We start from the raw sequence: 13,225 nt of genomic DNA, 5'->3' as shown, positions 1-13,225 counted from the left end.
CAAGAGCACAGCAAGGCTGCCCAATTTCACCTCTTCTGTTCAACGTTATATTAGAGGTTTTAGCCAGTGCAATAAGAAAAAGAAAAGCACGCAGACTAGAAAGGAAGAAGTAAAAGTGCATAGGTCATGACCATCTACATAGAAAATCCAATAGAGAAATCTTTGTGATCTTGGGCTAGGCAAAATTAAATTAAAAAATAGAATAGGGCTTCCCTGGTGGCGCAGTGGTTGAGAGTCCGCCTGCCGATGCAGGGGACACGGGTTCGTGCCCCGGTCCGGGAAGATCCCACATACCGCAGAGCGGCTGGGCCCGTGAGCCATGGCCGCTGAGCCTGCGCGTCCGGAGCCTGTGCTCCGCAACGGGAGAGGCCACAGCAGTGAGAGGCCCGCGTACCGCAAAAAAAAAAAAAAGAATAAAATTAAACAATTGAACTCCATCAAAATTAAAAACTTCTGCTTTTCCAAAGGCACTGTTAAGAGAATGAAAAAACAAGCCATAGACTAGGAAAAAATACATGTAATCATCAATATGATAAAGATTTTATACCAAAATATACTAAAAAATTCTCAAAACTCAATAATAAGAAAACAAGCCAATTTTAAAATGGGCAAAATTTAACTTCAATAAAGAAGATACACAGATAGCAAATAAACACATAAATAAATCTCAACATCATTAGACATCACGAAAATGCCAATTAAACCACAATGAGATCCGACTACACATCTATTAGAATGGCTAAAATTCAAAATACTGGCCATACCAAGTGTTGACAAAGATGTGGAGGAATTGGAAATCTCATTCACTGCTGATGGGAATGTAAGATAGTACAACTACTTTAGGAAAATGGCAGTTTCTTTAAAAATTAAACATACACCCTAAGATCTAGCCATTCCACTTGCAAAATATTTACATAAGAGAAAAAAGAACATCTGTTATGCAAAACTTGTCTTAAGAATATTCATACCAATTTTATTTGTAATAGACAAAAATCGGAAACAATCTGTCCTATCAACAGATGAATGGATAAACAAATTGTAGCACATCCGTACAGTAGAGCGCTACTCAGCGATAAAAAGGAGCTCCTTGCGACAACATGGCTAAATTTCAAAATAATTATGCTGCGTAAATTTTATTTATATAAAATTCTAGAGAAGAACAATGAGCCTATGGCTGAGCAACCTCATTCCAGAAATCTTTACTCCATATATACTAACACGAGGGCATAAAGATATGTGTACAGGAGTGTTTATTACATCATTTTTGAGAAGTTGAAAAATTAAAAACAACCAGGATTTCTATTAATGGGGAAACTGTATATTTATACAATGGATAACTGCTCTCAAGTGTTAAAATGAATGAGGCAAATTTTATGTGTAATGCTTTGAAAATGTTCTCCACGGTATGTTGTTAAGTTAAAAAAAAACACATTATAAAATATAAAAAGTAAAGCCCATTTTCATTAAAACGATATGATTATATTGTATGCTTACTGTCTACTTATAAATCTGTGTATGTGTCTATAAATTCTGGAAGGATATACACTAACATCCTGACAGTGATGATCTCTCTGTGTCAAGTGGGGGGAAAATAGTTAGGTGACACCTTATGCATTAAGACAGAAGAAAAATCCCTAGGATCGTGTGTGTTTTTAGTTTCCCTTTTTATGCTTTTTTATATTTTCCAGGTTTTTCACAATTAACATTTAAAAGAAATCTGCACCTTTATTAATTACAAGAGGATAAATGGTAATTTTACTGTGCAGAAAATCTGACAGTCGTTTTAATCAAGTGATCAAATTAACTTCACCACAAGTCACTTCACCAGTAATGGGACAAAGAGACATCGTGTGCCTTTTAATACAATGTGCTGAGAAGGATATGACATTCCTTCCATGGTATTCCTATCAAAAATGCATGATCTGGATTTGATCACAAGGAAACATCAAACTCAAATTGAGGAGCATTCTACAAAATAAATGGTTAGATCTCTACAACTGTCACAGTCGTGGAAGATAAAGACTTAGGAACAGTTTCAGATGAAAGGAAACTCAGGGGACAGGAACCCTGCACACAGTCTGTAGTCCTGGGTTAGATCCTTCCAGAAAGAGGACGCTAGTGGGTTAAGTGTAAAAACTTGAATACCGTCTGTACATTCGCTAATGGTATTGTATTGTTAATTTGCTGGTTTTGTTTATTGTTCTGGTTCTGAGGGTATGGACGATGTTAACATTTGGGGAATCTAAGAAAATGCTAGGCAGGTATTCTATGAAATATTTTTGCAACAATTTTGTAAGTCTGAAATTATTTCAAAATTTAAAAGTTGAGAAATAAATGTAATTGGAAAACCAATCAACAAAAAATCTATTCTTCAAAGATTTGTATCAAGTATTTCTCTAGTTCAGTGAAAATAATAATATGAATTTTAAAGTAAGGCAAAGCTGAAATGGAGGGCTTCCCTGGTGACGCAGTGGTTGAGAGTCCGCCTGCTGATGCAGGGGGCACAGGTTCGTGCCCCGGTCTGGGAGGATCCCACATGCCACGGAGCAGCTGGGCCCGTGAGCCATGGCCTCTGAGCCTGCACGTCCAGAGCCTGTGCTCCACAACGGGAGAGGCCACAACAGTGAGAGGCCCGTGTACCGCAAAAAAAAAAAGTCCATATTTCCTAAAGTAATCTATAGGTTCAATGCAATCCCTATCAAAATTACAATGGCATTTTTCACAGAAATAGAACAAACAATCCTAGAATTTGTGTGGAATTACAAAAGACCCCAAATAGCCAAAGCAACCTTGAGAAAGAAGAACAAAGCTGGAGGACTCACACTCCCTGATTTCAAACTATATTACAAAGCTATTGTAATAAAAACAGTATGGTACTGGCATAAAAAGACACATAGATCAATGGAGCAGAGTAGAAAGCCCAGAAATAAACCCACACATATATGGTCAATTAATTTACGACACAGGAGCCAAGAATATAGGATGGGGAAATAACAGTCTCTTTAATAAATGGTGTTGGAAAAACTGAACAGCTGCATGCAAAAAAATGAAACTGGACCTCTATCTTACACCATACCCTCAACTTAACTAGAAATGAATTAAACAAATATAAGACCTAAAACCATAAAACTCCTGGAAGAAAAGATAGGCAGTAAGCTCCTTAACATCAGTCTTGATTTATTTGGATCTGACACCAAAAGCAAAGGCAACAAAAGCAAAAATAAATAAGTGGGACTACATCAAACTATAAAGCTTCTGCACAGCAAAGGAAACCTTCAACAAAATGAAAAGGCAACCTACTGAATGGGAGAAAATATTTGCATATCATATATCTGATAAGGGGTTAATACCTAACATATGTAAAGAACTCATACAACTCAATATTGAAAAAAACAAACCAATCTGATTAAAAAATGGGCAGAGGATCTGAATAGACATTTTTTCCAAAGAAGACATACAGATGGGCAACAGGCACATGAAAAGATGCTCAGCATCACTAATCATCAGGGAAATGCAAATCAAAACCACAATAAGATATCAATTCACACCAGTTTGAATGGCTCTTATCAAAAAGACAAGAAGTAACGAGTTGGTGAGGATGTGGAGAAAAGGGAACCCTTGTGTGCCTTTGGTAGGAATGTAAATTGGTGCAGCCACTATGGAAAACCAGTATGGAAGTTCCTCAAAAAATTAAAAATAGAACTGCCATATGACCCAGCAATTCCAATTCTGGGTATTTACCTGAAGAAAACAAAAGCACTAACTCAAAAAGATACATGCACCCCCATGTTCATTACAGCATTATTTACAAGCCAAGACATGGGAGCAACCTAAGTGTCCATGGGTGGATGAATAAAGAAAAGGTAATATATATCTATATAGCTATACTATATGTTATATGCCTACATCTATATCTATATATATAATTCAGCCATAAAAAAGGAGGAAATTTTGCCATTTGCAATAACATGGATGGATCTTGAGGGCATTATGCTAGTGAAACAAGTCAGAGAAAGACAAATACCATATGCTCTCACTTACACGTAGAATCTCAAACAAACAAAACACAATCCGCCCCCCCGCAAAAAAAAAAAACAAAAAAAAAAACAAGTTCAAGATACAGAGAACAGATTGGTGGTCACCAGAGGCAGGGAGTGGGTTTAACGGGTGAAGGAGGTCAAAAGGTACAAACTTCCAGTTATAAAATAAATGTCACAGGGATGTAATGTATAGCATGGTGACTGTAGTTAATAATACTGTATTGCATATTTGAAAGTTACTAAGAAAGATCTTAAAAGTTCTCATCACAAGAAAAAAATCTTTTTTATATCTATGTATAGGGACCAATGTTAACTAGACTTACTGTGATGATCATTTTGCAACATATACAAATATCAAATCATTGTGTTGTATATCTGAAACTATGTAATATGTAAAAAAATATATCAGGAGGAACATACATTTTATTCCTGGTGTCTGGCACATCTCTGTAGTTGCCCAAGTTTTTACTGATAATGGAATTAAATCCATATTTTGAATATCCATGAATAAGTTCTGGGTCCAAATACTTAAAATCCTTACCTGCAAGAAAAGGTATTAGTCACATAAGTATAGGTTTACTACCATCACGTTGATAAAGGACAATAACAACTATATCCTGAATTCACTCCTTTTATAACATGTCAGAGTAGTTTCCCTGGAACCGAAACTACTCCCAGATGACAAGGTTAAAATCAAAGTATTCACAGAAATCAAAGCAGATTCCTTGGCAAAGTATGAACAACAAGCTACTCTAGAGTCATTCAGTTTCTCCAGAGAAGGAAGTGCTCAGCCTCCTTGGTCCCATCATGATTTGCAACTGTCGTGTGAAATTATATTAACTGAGGGATCTAGGGAAGGTGGGAGAATGGGAGCTGAAGCCCCTCTCCCAAAACTCTGTTTGAGAGAATAATACAAGATGACAGAGGACAACCCAAACCTATCAGTCATAGCAATAAATGAAGTTGGTATAGATTTCCCGTTAAAAGATAAAAACTCTTAGATGGTAATAAAAAATGAAATGTAACCATAAACGATAAATAAGATGAACTAACATGGTTAAAAGCGAGAGAACGGTCAAAGACTACAGGAGTCAAAATCATTTTTAAAGCATAGAATTCACGGGAAGGACAATCCAGAAGGTCATTTTATACTCACAATAAGTCACAGTAAAGGTTTAATAGTAATGAGCTTGTAGACATCAAATAACGCTGAAACAAAATACTTAAAGAAAAATTGTTCGAGATATCAATATATGTTGCCACAAACGAACGGTAATGGAAGTTTTTCAGAACAACTCTGAATCAGACAAAAAGTTAGAAACTTGAATAACGTAATTAGTTAAGTTTCCTTAGTAGATTTTATGTTGTGCTTTGTTTTTGAGAGAATAATCTTTCTTTTCCAATGTCCAAAGGGTGTTTTCCAAAACTGGTATAAATCCTATACTGGATATAAAGAGGACTCCCATCAAAATGTGACCCCATTTCCCCTTGGTCCTCTTTCTTACACCTAAAAACTCCTTGGCTCTGAAAGGCGAGTGTAAGGAGGCAGGTTGCCTGGGAGCCCCAGGACAGGGGCAAGGACACGGTGGGCTCCTGATTTCTTTGTTGCCTCCCGTAAATCCCAGACAGGGGGCTGTCGGAGGCTGCAGGTGGAACCACTAATGGGCACAGACAAAACAAGCGCCAGGATAAGCCTGTTCCTCCAGCCACAGGGCCAGGAAGAAGGACAACTAACCACAGAAACCCTCTGGCAGCACCCACTCTAGTCCAATCAAGCACCAACGGGAGAACCACACCGCCCCCTGTTGGCTCCAGTGGGGAGAGCAAGGAGCGCATCCACCTCTACTCCAAGGGAACCAGGGGCCGTGCTCCTCTCCCCTGAGCATAACCTAGCCTTCCATCCCCCTTCCCGGCAGAAGAAGGCAGTGTTCTGATTACCTGTCTGGCTGGTGTGGGTGGGCTGAGCAGGGAGCTGGGCTTCCAGAAGCCTGCCTGGTAGAAGCAGGTGGTGCTCTGATTCTCCCTAAGGTAGTGTCTTGTCAGTGGCGTGCTGAGCCTCCAGTCCCACCTGGCAGCAGCAAGGCTTAACGACGTGGTGCAAGGTGAGGCTAGTCACTACGCCGTGTACCCACTGCCCCTCATATCCATGGGGGTCCGGGGAGAGCTGAACCTCCACCCTCAAGGGCAGCAGGTTGTGCAAAGCAGGATAGTTGATACTCTGCTTACCCCATCTTCTGACCCTGGCATCAGGGAGGCCCACTGGGGAGCTGAACTCAGAGACAACAATGTCATGCGGGCTGCTGAACGTCCCCTCCACCATCCACAGCGTGGCAGTGCCCACGCTCCACGGTTGCCAGGGTGGAGTCGGCAGGCCCAGCAGGAAGCAAACACACCCACCCACCTGGCCCTTGTGCTGCATCTTAACAGAGGTCGGCCTAACAAAGAAGCTTAAACAGGACCCAGAGTTTCATAATCTCCAAAATGCCCAGGATACAATCAAAAATCTGTCGTACAAAGAACCAGGGAGATCTCAAATTGAATAGGAAAAGGCAATTGACAGATGTCAATACCAAGATGAATCAGAGGTCAGAATGATCTCAGATCCTAAAGCAGCCATCATAAAAATGCTCAGAAACAGAAAAAGGGGAAATCTCGGCAAAGAAATAGAAGTTATAAAAAAGAACCAAATGGAAATTACAGAACTAAAAGTAATCTAATAAAAACTCGCTAGATGGGCTTAATATTAAGTAGAATAGTGATAACAGAATCCACCTACTCTGAGCAATGGAGAAAATAGACTAAAAAAAAAAATGAAGAGAGTCTCAGGGACCTGTGAACTAACAACAAAAGAGCTAATATTCATATTATTGGAGTCTCAGAAGGATAGGAGAGTGAGGAATGAAAAAGTACTCTTAAAAAATAATAGTAGAAAAGTTCACGAATTTGGTGAAAGATGGACATCTACAGCTTCAAGAGGCTGAGGAAACTCCCAAGTAGGAGACACCAAAGAAATCCATGCCACATCATAATTAAGCTTCTGGAAACTCCAGACAAAAGAAAACCCTCAAAAGCTGCAGACGGAAAGGAGGCAGTACTCACAGAGGAGAGATCTGAATGTCTGTGGATTTCTCGTCTGAATCATGGAAGACAGAAGGAAGTGAGAAAACATTTTCGAGTGCTGAACAGAAAGAACTATCATCAGCAAAGCCTAGGTCAGCAAAAATATCCTTCGGGAATCATGAGAAAAATAAAGATACGTTCAGATGAAGAAACACTAAGAATTTGTGACTAGCAAACCCACCCTCAAAGAATCGAAAAAGAAAGTTCTGTAAACCAAAAAAGGAAAATCATAGCAGATGAAGGGTTGCAACCTCAGAAAAGAAAAAAGAACATCCAAAGGGGTAAAAAATATACTAGCCTGTGCTCGTGAGTTTCTTAAGTCTCATTCAGTGATTGGAGCAGACACTACAACACCATCTGATGTGGTGCTCCATGTACACGGAGGAAATGCTGAAGACAATCGTATTTTAAAATGGAGGATGCTAATGGACTTTGCTTTTTACGCTTTACTGGAAGCGTCAAAACACTGATTCAAGGAGACCTCAGTGAGGTATCATTATAATACCTAGAGCAACCACGAACAGAGCTACACAAAGCAATACATTAAAAGAATACTGGAAGTAAATCAAGATGGGATTCTGAAACATGTTCAGGTAACTCACAATAAGGTAAGAAAAGAGAACAGTAGAATGAGAAATGGAAGAAGCAAACAAAAAAATAATAAAATGGCTGACTTAAACCTTAACGTATGAAAAATTATATTAAATGCAAATGATCTAAATATATCAGTTAAAGACATCGACTGTCAGAGTGCATTAAAAAATATGTTCTGGGCTTCCCTGGTGGTGCAGTGGTTGAGAGTCCGCCTGCCGATGCAGGCGACACGGGTTCGTGCCGTGGTCTGGGAAGATCCCACATGCCGCCGAGGGGCTGCGCCCGTGAGCCATGGCCGCTGAGCCTGCGTGTCCGGAGCCTGTGCTCCGCAACCGGAGAGGCCACAACAGTGAGAGGCCCGTGTACCGCAAAAAAAAAAAAAAAAGTTCTAACAATATGCTGTCTACAAGAAACTCCCCTCGATGTGATGTAGGTGGATTGAAAGTAAAAGGATAGAAAAAGATATATCTTGCAAATAATTTTAAAAGCAGGACTAACTACATTAATATCAGATAAAATAGACTTTAGAACAAAGAAAATTACTAGAGACAAAGAGAGACAGTATATACTGATAAAAGATCAGCCTACCAGTAATATATGATGATCCTAAATAGAAACATACCAAAAAACAGTCTCAAAATACATGAAACAAAAACGCATAGGGTTGAAAGGAGAAACAGACAGACCCATGATTATAATTGAGCTCTTCAACACCCACTCTTAGCAGTTGTCAGAACTACTAGCCAAAAACTCAGCAAAGACACATAAGAATTGAACAATACAATCAACCAACCGGATATGACTGAGATTACATATACATAAAACACTTCCCCTAACAATACTGGAATACACATTTCTTTTCAAAGTATCCATGGAGCATTCACCAAGATAGGCCACATCCTGGATCATAAAACAAACCTCAAAAAACCCCTAAAAGAATCGAAATCATAGCGTATATTTTGTGACTACGGCGGAATCAAACTGGATGTCAATTATAGAAAGACAGAACATTATTCAAAACATTTGGAAATTAAACAATCTATTTCCAAATAATCCAAGAAGAAAGTCTCAAAGGGACTATAAAAATACATAGAATGGAATGAAAATGAAAATTCAACATATTAAAATATGTGGGATGCAGGTAAAGCAATATTATTAAGATATTAATTCTCCCCAGACTGATCTATAGACTCAATTCAATTCCATTCAAAATACCAGCAGGCTTTTTGGAGAAATTGACAAGCTGTTTCTAAAATATATACGGACAAGCAAAAGACCTAGAGTAACCAAAACAATTTCTAAAAAGAATGAGAATAGAGTTCAGAAACAGATCCAACAAAAATGGCCAATTGATTTTTTTAAAATAAATTTATTTATTTTAGGCTGCATTGGGTCTTCTTTGCTGTGCGTGGGCTCTCTCTAGTTGTAGCGAGCGGGGGCTACTCTTGGTTGCGGTGCGCGGACTTCTCATTGCGGTGGCTTCTCTTTTTGCGGAGCATGGGCTCTAGGCACACGGGCTTCAGTAGTTGTGGCACGCAGGCGCAGTAGTTGTGGCTCACGGGCTCTAGAGTGCAGGCGCAGTAGCTGTGGCACACGGCTTAATTGCTCCGCAGCATGTGGGATCTTCCCGGACCAGGGTTCGAATGTATGTCCCCTGCATTGGCAGGCGGATTCTTAACCGGTGTGCCACCGGGGAAGCCCTGGCCAATTGATTTTTGATAAAGGGACCAAGATGGCAAAAGGAAAGTTTTTCAACAAATGGTGTTGGATCCATATGGAAAAATGAACTATGATCCTTACCTCACAGCATCACAGAAATTAATTCAAAACTGAGTTAATGTAAAACCTAAAATTTTAAAATTTCTATTAAAGAAAACGATAGAAGGAAATATTTGTGAACTTGAGGTAGGCAAAGATTTCTTAGATAAAACATAAAAAACATAAACCACACAAGAAAATGTGATAAATTGACCACAGAAATTTAAAATCTTGCTTCTTGAATGAAACCACTCAGAGGAGAATGAAGATGCCCGGCATGGTGACTCTAGTCAGCACACTGTTTTATATACTTGCAAGTTGCTAAGAGAGTATACCTTAAGTTATCTCTTGAAGTACTGAGATAACTTTTATCCTTTCCAAAGAAAGTGTAATGAATAATAATGGTGAATTATGTGATTATAAATAATCTTGTTTTCAACTGTAGAAATTAGAAAACATTCTCCTCTTGGAATATAAGAATAAATTGTATATTAACAGTAAAAAAAGAAAAAAAAGAAAAAAGTTATCATCACAAGAAAAAAAATGGTAACTATGTGTGATAATGTATGTTAATTAAATTTATTGTGGTAACCATTTTGCAATATATACATATATAAAAATCATTGTGTTGTACACCTAAAATGAATACAATGATATATACCAATTATATCTCAATTAAAGAAAAGAGAGAATGAAAAGACAAGGCACAGACTTGTGCAAAATATTTGCAACTCACAAATCAAAGGATTTGATACCAGAATATATTTTAAAAGTCTTAGAAATCAGAAGACAGACATCCCAATTTAAAAAGGGACAGAAGACTTGGAGAGACACTTAACAAAAGGAGATGTACGTGGGGCCATTAAGCACATGAAAAGGTGTTCAAAATCCTTAGTTGTAGGGAAATGCAAATTAAGGCCACAATGATACCATTACTCACCCATTAGAATGGTTAAAATCTAAAAATCTGACCATGTCAAGTGTTGGCCAAACCTGGAGAAATGGAATTCTCATCCACTGCTGAAGGAAATATAAAATGGCACCCTCCCTTTGGAAACCGGTTTGTCATTTTCTTTACAGTTAAGCATACAGCTACCATATGACCCAGCCATCCCATACCTAGGTATTTACCTGAGAGAAACAAAATATGCTTATACAAAGACTTACATGTTAATACCCATAGTGGCATTGCAATTCATTCCAGAATAGCTACAAATATATTAAAAATACATACTATGGGTCTTCCCTGGTGGCGCAGTGGTGAAGAATCCACCTGCCAATGCAGGGGACACGGGTTCAAGCCCTGGTCTGGGAAGATTCCCACATGCCACAGAGCAACTAAGCCCGTGTGCCACAACTACTGAGCCTGCACTCTAGAGCCCGTGAGCCACAACTACTGCAGCCCACGTGCCACAACTACTGAGCCCACATGGCACAACTACTGAAGCCCGCGTGTCTAGAGCCCGTGCTCTGCAACAAGAGAAGCCACCGCAATGAGAAGCCTGCGCACCACAATGAAGAGTAGTCCCCACTCGCCACAACTAGAGAAAGCCCGCGTGCAGCAACAAGCAACAAAGACCCAACGCAGCGTAAATAAATAAATAAATAAACTTATGTTTAAAAAGACATACTGTATTTTTCTTAAAGAAAATACATAAAAGAAATGAGGAAGATATCTAAGGAGGAGGAAGAATTGGGGTGAAGTTTTTACTGTACCTATTAAAATTTATTTCTTTGAAACACAGAAAGCTATCTGAAACAGATACAGCAAACTACATAAAAATTGTTAAATTTAGGTGGTAAATACATACCAGCCTGTTTTATTATTTTCTGTGTGTGTGTGTGTGTGTGTGTGTGTGTGTGTGTGTGTGTATGGATATATATGAATATATATGAGAAATATTTCATAATTTAAAATTGAATTGCTCTAAAAAAGGACATTCTCTCACTCTTCCCAGTTATTAAATTTATGGTATATTTTCCCCTTAAAATGGATAACAGAGGAAATCAAAATACTTACCTAATTTTAAAAATGACTTCTGTTCTGTAGTTTCATCTTCATTAGGCCTTTTGACTCTTACATAAGGTCTTGGTATTTGCACTGAGCCATGTGTAGTTTGCAATTTCTTCCCAAGGGACCAAATTAATGGATTTTCTTTCTCCTGGATCTTCTTCTCCTCGTTCTTCACAGGATTATGGTGAAAATAAATACTAAAGATGGCTGTCCAGATCCCAAGTATCAAGGATCCATAGAGTAAACATTGAATTATAACATTCCTCATTGTAAACCTAGCATTTTTGAAGGTCCATTTTAACATTTCCTAAACCAGAAGGATTTAAGAGAAGCTGTATTAGCTATTTTGATGGTTTAGAGATCATCGACTTGGCTTAAATTCAATTTACAGTGCTTTAAAAACAGGATTATTTTGATATCAGCGCTTATCATATACTTTGATACGAGAAAGTGTATCCTTTAAAAAAACTCTTAAAACTGATATTCATCAGATTTCTTAACATGAAAATGTATAACGTGCTTATAAAACATACACTATCATTTAAAGTCATTGACCCAGACTCCTGAGATCAAACTGAAGCAAACAATGTGAAAGAAGGGTTTCTCATCCCTTCCACCTTCTCGACGCATCTAGGAGTGATGGCACAGGTCTCTGTTTTAAAAAGCTGATTTGACACTAATCAGACTGTTAGAAATGTAAAAACATGCACTATCCCATGGTGGAAAGAAAGTGGGCAGTGAGAAGTGCGGACCCCCCTGATGGGACTGTGAAATGGTACAGCCACTCTGCAATCTCTGCAGGTTGAATCTATACATAGGGAATGTGGAAATTTCCATCCCTAGAAATACACCCCAAAGAGACTCTCGCCAGGAGACACGTACAAGAACATTTACTGGAGTCATGTTTGTGGTAGAAAGTAGATACAACTCTAGTTTCCCTCAACAGAAGAACTGATAAACTGAGGCTGTTCATTCAGCGTTGGAACTGAACCTACTGGAGCAACACGGATTAATGTCGTAAAATCTAAGAAACACAATGTTGCACAAAAAACAAGTAGGGTATGATGTTACCTATATAAATTTGGAAAACACGAAAAGCAGTGCGATTGTTTACGCGTACGCTTGAGGGTAGCAAATGTTAGGGGAAAATACCATGCGTGTGCACGGTCTACACAAATATAGGAAAAATACGGGATAGTGATAACCTCTGTGTGGGAGGGCGTCAGGAGGAGGATAAAGAGCTCGGACTGTGTCCTTAATGCTTTTTATTTTGGTCGTGGGTTGTGGGATCTTAGTTCCCCGACCAGGGATTGAACCTGGGCCCTCGGCAGTGAAAGTGAGGAGTAGTAACCACTGGACCGCCAGGGAATTCCCCTTAATGCTTACTTTTTTAAAGTTCTGAAGCAAATATGGCAAAATGAGGAGGTTTGATAAAGCTTGATGACGTGCACACAGAGTGTTCCTGACCTTCCTCTCTGTATTTCTCCTGTGTTTGAAATATTTCATAACTTATCCAAAAAGAAAGTCTTGAGAGGCTTCCTTTAAAGTTGATAGATTGAATACGTGTGTCTGTGTCCTCTCCCTCCTGACTCAACTGTGAACAAAAATAAAGCATGGCGATTTCAGTACAGGTTTGGAAGACACACTATTGGCCGTGTGACCATGACTTGGAAGGACAGAGGGAGTCACAACTCCAGGT

General features: G+C 38.8%; 1 protein-coding gene across 1 annotated transcript in view; it reads right to left on the bottom strand.

The window, feature by feature from the left end:
* GALNTL5 (polypeptide N-acetylgalactosaminyltransferase like 5) overlaps positions 1 to 11,830 on the bottom strand; it is a gene marked incomplete at both ends in the record, with an annotated part of 67,342 nt that extends 55,512 nt beyond the window's left edge. Inside the window, 2 exons of the mRNA XM_082846223.1 lie at positions 4,461 to 4,581; positions 11,533 to 11,830. Coding sequence (XP_082702349.1) covers positions 4,461 to 4,581; positions 11,533 to 11,830 — 419 coding nt within the window. The remainder of the gene's footprint in view (positions 1 to 4,460; positions 4,582 to 11,532) is intronic.
* Between the last annotated feature and the right edge of the window lie 1,395 nt (positions 11,831 to 13,225).

This window comes from Leucopleurus acutus, assembly GCF_964270905.1.
Source record: "Leucopleurus acutus genome assembly, chromosome: 9".
NCBI lineage: Eukaryota > Metazoa > Chordata > Mammalia > Artiodactyla > Delphinidae > Leucopleurus > Leucopleurus acutus.
This window is presented reverse-complemented; position numbering and strand designations above follow the sequence as displayed.